The sequence below is a fragment of the Atta cephalotes genome (genome assembly GCF_000143395.1).
Source record: "Atta cephalotes unplaced genomic scaffold scaffold00021, whole genome shotgun sequence".
Classification (NCBI taxonomy): domain Eukaryota; kingdom Metazoa; phylum Arthropoda; class Insecta; order Hymenoptera; family Formicidae; genus Atta; species Atta cephalotes.
In genome coordinates, this window is record NW_012130085.1 from 239643 (window position 1) to 248562 (window position 8920).

The 8920-nt window shown below is 31.3% G+C and overlaps 1 protein-coding gene across 1 annotated transcript in view; it reads right to left on the minus strand.

Moving 5' to 3' along the window:
• The window catches only part of LOC105619439 (dehydrogenase/reductase SDR family member 11-like), a 4543-nt gene extending 2722 nt beyond the window's left edge, over positions 1 to 1821 (minus strand). The window contains exons 1-2 of the mRNA XM_012200958.1: positions 1518 to 1821; positions 813 to 939 (exon numbers count right to left, since the gene is read on the minus strand). Of these exons, the coding sequence (XP_012056348.1) occupies positions 813 to 939; positions 1518 to 1821 (431 nt within the window). The remainder of the gene's footprint in view (positions 1 to 812; positions 940 to 1517) is intronic.
• Positions 1822 to 8920: the final 7099 nt, after the last annotated feature.

The window sequence follows — 8920 nt, forward strand, 5'->3', positions numbered from 1 at the left end:
AGGCCGTGTGCCATTGATCGAAACAAGTGATAGTCAGAGGGAGCAACGTCTGGAGAATACGGCGGGTGAGGTAGGATTTTCTATTTCAACGTTTCCAAGTATGTCTTGACCACTTTCGCAACATAGGGTCGAGCATTGTCATGCTGCAAAATCACTTTATCGTGTCTCTCATTGTATTGCGGCCGTTTGTCTTTCAATGCTCGACTCAAATGCATCAATTGCGTTCGATACCGATCGCCTGTGATTGTTTCAATCGGTTTTAACAATTCATAATACACTACGCCGAGCTGGTCCCAAATACAGAGCATGACCTTGGACGTCAAAATCACCGTTCTTGAAGCGTTGAAACCACTCACAACATGTTCTTTCACTAATAGTGGCCTCACCATAAGTATTTGAGAGCATTCGATGAGCCTCAGCTGCAGATTTCTTCATATTGAAGCAAAAAATTAAAACCTCCCGCAACTGACGAGAATTTGGCTCGTAAACTGACATTTTCAATCGAGAATAACTTTATAATGCAGACACAAATCGACTAATGTTTCTATGGAGTTATGTTGATAGATGCCCAAGTTTATTGTATTGACGTCTGTGATCTATTTATTTCGACCACCACTTACTGCTAAAAGCCATCTATAGGAAAACGGAAGCAAAGTTGTACACCTAATATTAATTTTCTAAAAAGATTTTTCGCAATTTTTATTGATATTTATGATTTATGGAAATTTTAAAAATGTTTATTTTTTATAAACTTATTTATTCTAAAAAATTATGGCGATTTATTCAATCATTATTAACGTAAAAATCAGTACCTGTTGATATTGAAAATATGTCCTTCAATGTTTCGTTTGAGCATCAAATGCACTGCTTTATTTGTACACACGGTGACTGCGAGGACATTAATATTTAATAGTCTTTCAAATGTCTTCCTGTCACTCTCTGCAAATGTAATTTATGAAATTTTTTTTAATAAACCAACATAATAGAGGAGATCAAAGGTTTTACAATGCCGTTAGTAAAAGTCCCAATTCGTTCGAAAAACACATGCAGTGTTAAATAAAAGTAATCTTTTTTTTTCTAGCGCAATAATTAATATCTTTGACTTAAAAAGCCGCTGTTTTGAGCGAACTTATATAATAGCACCTAATGAATCTAAACTACATTTAGACATTTATTCAGTTCTTGAATTTTTCAAGTATTTTGATTAAACGTAGACAGACGAATACTATATGTAAATGCATGCATATATCGATGTTGATCCTTTAAACAAATTACCATATTTGTTATTTTCTTAAACGTTATTTTTATAAACGTATCTATATTCATCAGTTTCAAATTAATATAAAACTGCGTAATATTATGATAAAATGTATAACATATATTATATTTCTGTAGTTAGTCATAAAATACTCATTACTGATAAAAACTGATAAGAACAATGTTTATTTAAATGATTCTTTATGTAATAAATAATATATGTGTAATATATATGTAATACGTGATATCAATCATCATACCTATTACTGGTGATGATGCAATAATGCCAGCATTATTGACCATAATATCAACACCACCTAATATCTCGATATGTAAGAATGCTGCATCGATTTCATCCTCATGAGTTATATCACAGCATATGGTATACAACTTGCCCGGGAAACCTTCCCGCTTACATTCCGCATCGAGTTTCACTAATCTTCCTTTCTGGATTTCCAGAGCAACCACGTTTATTCCGTTTTGCAGAAGAGCATGTGTAATTGCTTCACCGATACCGGATCCAGCACCAGTAACGACTGCGGTTTTACCGAGCCAACGATCCATAATTGCCTGTCTGCAAGTACGACCCTATGTAACATCAATTATTGCAAAAAGAGAGCTTTCAAAAAAGTTTAAAATATTTCAATCTTTCATATTTCATATGCAACAATCTGCAATATGTTATATGAAATATTGCAATAGAAATGTTTCTGAAATACGTAATAACTTGAATATTAGTGCTTTACACTGTTAGATGGACGGAATTTTTTCTCATAAATAAAAAACATGCAACACAGAATAAAAAACGCAGCATGATGAGATTTTTCATCAGCGTTCGAGTGAGATAATTTTTTTAAAGCGAATCTCCGAGACAGTCCAAGATAAAAGTAAATAAAATATATTTCGAAAATACAGTTTCGTTTAGCTTAGTGTAAAAATTTATTTAAATATCATTCTGATATTTCTAAGATTTCAAAATTATTTTAATAAACTTTTAGCAATATTTCTGATATATTTTAGAAATATTTGAGATTTTTAATAATTTTTTAACAATCTATTTATAAGATTTTAAATGCAAGAATAACATTTTGTTATTTCAGAATTGTTTCATTGTCAGAGCTATCACAGAATTTTGTAATATTTATGCGATATTTTAATCTAACAGATAAAATATTTCTCAGAAAAATTTTTGCTGCGTTGAACATAGCTGGCGGTTGACATGTCACTAATAGTTGCTAAGTCAAAAATAATATCAAGCTTCTAAAAAGGGTAAAGCATTAATTCACAATCGCAATGATATTAAACTCAATCATGAATTTATGGAAATAACAATACTTTCGATTAACAATATTAACGTATGTACTTACTTGCCTATCTTCTATGCAGTAGTCAACAGTACTAATTTATCACAAAATAAAGTCTAATAAAAATATGATATTCCAGTATAGATATGAGAGTAATAAAAAATTATCTGATACAGCAGGTTAAATTGGTCACGTCCACGTTGGACGTAATTTCATATGAACTGCTGGGAAAATACTAAACGCTAAAATCATAACAGTTCTAGCATGACCTAAATCATTCTTTCGCTAGGAGTGGGGCTACTAAACTCAACGAGATTACATATGATTATAGATATATACAGGATGGAGTAATAACTTTGCCCACTTGGAATATCTCTCTTGATAGTATATAACTTTCGTATAAATAAATAATTTCTAAAAAAGACGGACATATACATACACACACACACACACACACACACACACACACACACACACACACACACACATATAATAATATACACATATAATATAATATAATAATTCTTTATAAGTATTATTAGAAATTATAATATTTGTTTGCTTTGTTCACTACAGAGAAATAAACAAAGATTATAAAAAAAACGGGAATGGAAGTTTTAAACAACAAAATTGCAACAATTTCCGAAAAACATGGACAACGAGAACATTGCACAAAGAAGATTAGAAGAAGGCAGTGTCTGAAAAATCTGAAAAAAAAGAAATAAGAAAAGAATAATGAACATGAAGATGCATTAATTGCAATAGAGCAAAAAATATTTTGATGACAAACTTGTCGAAAAAAAGTGCTTGAATTTAGATGCGAGAAGTCATATGATAAGTAAGAAATATTGGTTTTATATACAAGGAGTTCAAAAAATCTTTAATACTACAAATAGAAAACGCGAAAATTTTAACTGCTTTTAGGATGAGAGAGGGGGAGATACAAAAAATATCATGAAATTTAACGGTAACTTGAGAATCTAAATATTTGAAACAGTTCTTATATCAAAAACTAAAGATAAGATAATCGGATCATATATGCCCTACTCGCTATTTGTAAATAATATAGCAAAGTTAACAAATAGCATTAGTAAGTATAGTGCAAGCTATTCGTTGACTATCATAATGAATCAAAAGTTTTGCTAATCTTTTTTTCAGAGCAATCACATTCATTCCGTTTAGAAGAACATGTGTAAAGAGTATGTTTCACTCAAGTCGGACCAAGTTGAGTTTCGAACTCAAGTCCAATATCGATAACGACTGCGGTTTTACCAAGCCAACGATCTATAATTGTCCGTATAACTGTCTGTATGACACATAGCTCGTAATTGGCGTTCCAAAAATAATTATCAAGCCGAAAATAATATTAAGCTTATAAAAGCTTATGATCATGCATAAGCATTGCAGCGATATTAAATTTAGTCATAAATTTGTAAAAACGGTATTTCAATTAAAACATATACTTATTTGCGTATCTTCTATTCGCAACCGTCATTTGCAATAGTTTGCCACAAAATGCGCTATAAAATCGTAGTATTTCAAGATAAATCCACAGAATGTGTTTAAAAAATAATCGACGCAAAAGTGAAACCGGTTACATTAAGTCATTTATGAATTATTACATTATAAATGGAAAAACATTAAAAAGATAAAAAGGTAATTATAGCGATTCTGACAAGAACTGACTCATCCTTCGCTAGAAGGAGAGGCTATTAGATATGGTTGTCTGGAAAATTTCAATAGGTAGAAAAACCACGAATATATCATTTTCAAGTTTATTGTTTTATAAGTTTATTTCAATAATAGTTCTCTGCATACGACTGATACTGCATGTATAATAGTTCTCTGCATATGACTGATACTCTAACAAATATACCTATATATGCATACATGTTCACTAATTTCTATATGAAAGTTTAAGTTATATCGTAATAATGTAACAACTAAATTTTTAAATTAAAGAACAAAATAATGATCTGTGTAGAAATTTCAGATATTTTATAATTTTTTTTACGTAATATGATATTCTTTTCAAAGTTTTGCAATCCAATTAAGAAAGATTGTGATAAAAATCCAAAAGAACAAGAGAAAAAGTCAAATATCTTTCAAATGTGGCAAGAGAGTTTAGTGCAAGACAATTTTAATCATCAAGCCAATTTTTCTTAAGCAATAAGATTTGCTACTTTTACCTGATATATAAATATGAAACCAGAATTTACCATAGCTGTCAATGTAGTTGCCGTCAGACAGCGCCATTGACGTCATTTCCTTGTTCTGACATCTGACAAAGATTTTCAACTCACAACAATACAAGTTTTATACAACAGTATAATTTGTAATAGCGTTGAACATGTCGAATTTTGTGCCTGGAAACGATTTGCAGACAGCATTGATTTTCTGTTACCATTTGAAGAAAATTGCTGCAGAATCGCATCGAATGCTTGTCGAAGCTTACGGTGAGCATGCTCTTGGTAAATCACAGTGCTTTGAGTGGTTTAAAAAATTCAAAAGTGGCGATTTTGACGTGAAAAACGAAGAACGTGGAAAACTACCGAAAAAGTTTGAAGACAGCGAATTGCAAGCATTGTTAGATGAGGATGACGCTCAAACTCAACAACTCGCGGATCAATTGAATGAGACACGAGAAGCCGTCTCCATATGTTTGAAATCCATGAGAAAGATCCAGAAGATGGGAAAATGGATTCCACATGAACTGAATGAAAGACAGCAGGAAAACCGAAAAACCACTTGCGAAATGCTGCTCGCCAGATACAAAAGAAAGTCATTTCTCCATCGAATTGTGACTGGCGATGAAAAATGGATATATTTTGAGAATCCTAAGCGTAAAAGATCATGGGTAACTCCAGGCGAACCATCGATATCGACTGCAAGGCCAAATCGCTATGAAGACAATGCTCTGTGTTTGGTGGGATCAAAAAGGTGTGATCTATTATGAGCTGCTAAAACCTGGCGAAACCGTTAATACTGAACGCTACCAACAACAAATGATCAACAAATGATGAACAATTTGAATCAAGCTTTATGTGAAAAACGACCGGAATATCAAAAAAAGCAACACAAAGTGAAGTTTGCTTCATGATAATGCACCATCACACACAGCAAAAGTTCAAGGAAACGATTGAGGCATTTGATTGGGAAATTTTTTTCGCATGCGGCTTACTCACCAGACTTGGCTCCGTCCGATTACCACTTATTTGCATCGATGGGACACGCTTGCTCAGCAGCGCTTCACTTCTTACGAAGATGTAGATGACTAGTTTGGCTCAAAAGAGCAACAATTTTTTTGGCGTGGCCACAAATTGTCAAACAGGTGGAAAAAATGTATAGCTACCGATGGGCAATACTTCGAATAAAATATTTTTTATCATTTTCATGCAATAAACGTGTATTTTCTATAAAAAAATTCCTGTTTCATACTTACATACCTGGTATTAATGAATCAAAAGTTTTGTTAATGTTTTTTTCAGAGTAATCACATTCATTCCGTTTTATTCCGTTTAGAAGAACATGTATAAAGAGTATGTTTCACCCAAGTCGGATTATTTCGAACTCAAATTCAACATCGGTAACAACTGCGGTTTTACCAACCCAACGATCTATAATTGTCTGTAAGTACGACACACAGCTCGTAGTTGGCGTTCCAAGAATAACTACCAAGTCGAAAATAATATTAAGTTTATAAAAGCTTATAATCATGCATAAGCATTGCAGTGATATTAAATTTAGTCATAAATTTGTAAAAACGGTATTTCAATTAAAACATATACTTATTTGCGTATCTTCTATTCGCAACCGTCATTTGCATTAGTTTGCCACAAAATGAGTTGTAAAATCGCAGTATTTCAAGATAAATGTTTAAAAGAAATGTTTAAAAAATAATCGACACACAAGGTGAAATCGGTCACATTACTAAGTCATTTATGAATTATAAATAGAAAAACATTAAAAAGATAAAAAGGTAATTACAGCGATTCTGACAAGAACTGACTCATTCTTCGCTAAAAATAGAGGCTATTAGATAAAGTTGTCTGGAAAATTTCAATAGGTAGAAAACCACGACAAATTCCGAATTTCACTTGGAATTTATCCAATAGAGTATAAACGAGCAAAAACTATAAAAATAATTATAAAAATAACTATAATAATATGTATAATAATATATATATATGTGGAATAAAAAATTTTTATCTTAATTATTATAAATTATACTGATCAAACGATAGCTGAAAGAAAAACGAAATAAATCGTGGTATATTAATAAACCATCTTATAATAAAGTTTTCTTTCTAATTCATATTAATATGTGAAATACATTTTTAAAACAAAAACTTTGGAGATGACACAAATGTTATTAAATTTTATCTTAATTTTTAATTTTATGAGAAAAATATACCAACAAAATTAAAAATTTTTCCAATTTAAATATGGTTCGTGTTTACTATGCAATACTTTGTGCAATTACAACTTATTTGTTACGATTTTTCGATTTATTGTGTCGATTATCTGTTATGCATTTCTTTTTATTTTGAATAAAGCTTAAATTTAATACACTCTCAATTGACGCTAAATTAGAATAGTGATACTAGATTATCAAATTAAAATACAAAATTGACGAATCCATAACAAAATTTATTTTATTGCTTTTAATAAAAAAGATCAGTTTTATTAATTCGTTTTTTTCCGAAAAATAATTTTTATTACTGACAAAAAATTTGACTTTGATAAAAAAAAAGTGGAATTTTGCCAACCTGCTTGAAAATTACATATAACAATTACACAAACAAATAGATATCTGAGTAATGTTTAAAAAATGATCGATGCAAAAGGTGAAACGGTTACATCAAGTCATTTATGAATTATAAATGGAAAAACATTAAAAAGATAAAAAGATAATTATAGCGATTCTGACAAAAACTGACTCGCTAGAAGTAGAGGCTATTAGGTATGGTTGTCTGGAAAATTTCAATAGATAGAAAAACCACAAATATATAATTTTCAAGTTTAATATGCATAATAGTATATGTATAATAGTTCTCTGCATACAATTGTACTCTACAAATATACTTATATATGCATACACATACATGTTCACTAATTTCTATATGAAAGTTTAAGTTATATCATAATAATGTAACAGCTAAATTTTTAAATTAAAGAAATAATCTGTGTAGAAAGGCATTTCATCAGATATTTTATAATTTTTTTTACGTAATATGATATTCTTTTCAAGGTTTTGCAATCCAATCAAGAAAGATTGTGATAAAAATCCAAAAAAAAACAAGAGAAAAAGTCAAACATTTCAAATGTGACAAGAGAGTTTAGTGTAAGACAATTTTAATCAAGATAATTTTTCTTAAGCAATAAGATTTGCTACTTTTAACTATATAATCACTTATAATGTATAAAAATATGAATATCAAGTTAAGATGCATCTTGCTACGCAATGGAGTAACATTCGCCTATTAAATACATCAACATTCTCTAATTATTAAAGTATTATATCTATTATTATATCTACAAGTAGAATCAAAGAAATATTTCTTCGATTCTACTTGTTAGAAAAATATTTTTGTGATAATTTCAATGATTAGACAAACTATGTAGCAATGAAAAGATACGTAAGATTAATCAAAAAATTGCGAGATCGTTTCCCAGGATTGAGAAACAGATGGATCTGTGTGAGACACCATTTATGTTGAGATTCGCTAATAAAACGCTCGATATAACTTGATTTTCGCGACTGAGTCGAAGCCTGATGGCGAGTGAGCACGTGAAAACGTGGGAAGGAGCGGGATGGATGCTATCATTCCGCGATAATGGCCGTAATGACGACGATAATGCCTCGACACACGCGCCGCGGAACTGGCGGCTTGATATATCGTTTAAATCACGACCGACGTCATTACGTACGGATACGCCTCGTCGTAACAACGATTCCGACAACAGAGAGTGCCGGAGTTAAGCACACCCTATGGAGAAGACGCTCGTGCGATGTCGTTAACAGTGTCATCTCCTTGTCGTCCACCTATGCGAACGGTTGAATATGAAGTAAGCGGGAGCCACACGATGTCGTTTGCGGCAATAACGATAGTCTGGTCATAATAACTCTCTTCGTCCATACACATTGATGGAGTTCTATCGTTGCCAACGGGGAAATATCATACATGGAATTACGAGCGTTCGCTTTGTCCCCATTCAATTGCGGATGGAAATTTCAGCGCTATTTCTTACATATATAGTGATATAACGAGTAAATTGATCGTTATGTGGTTTTCCTTATGCGCATATAGAATGGTTCAATAATTACGTTTTTGAATATGCAAATAATTATTATGATT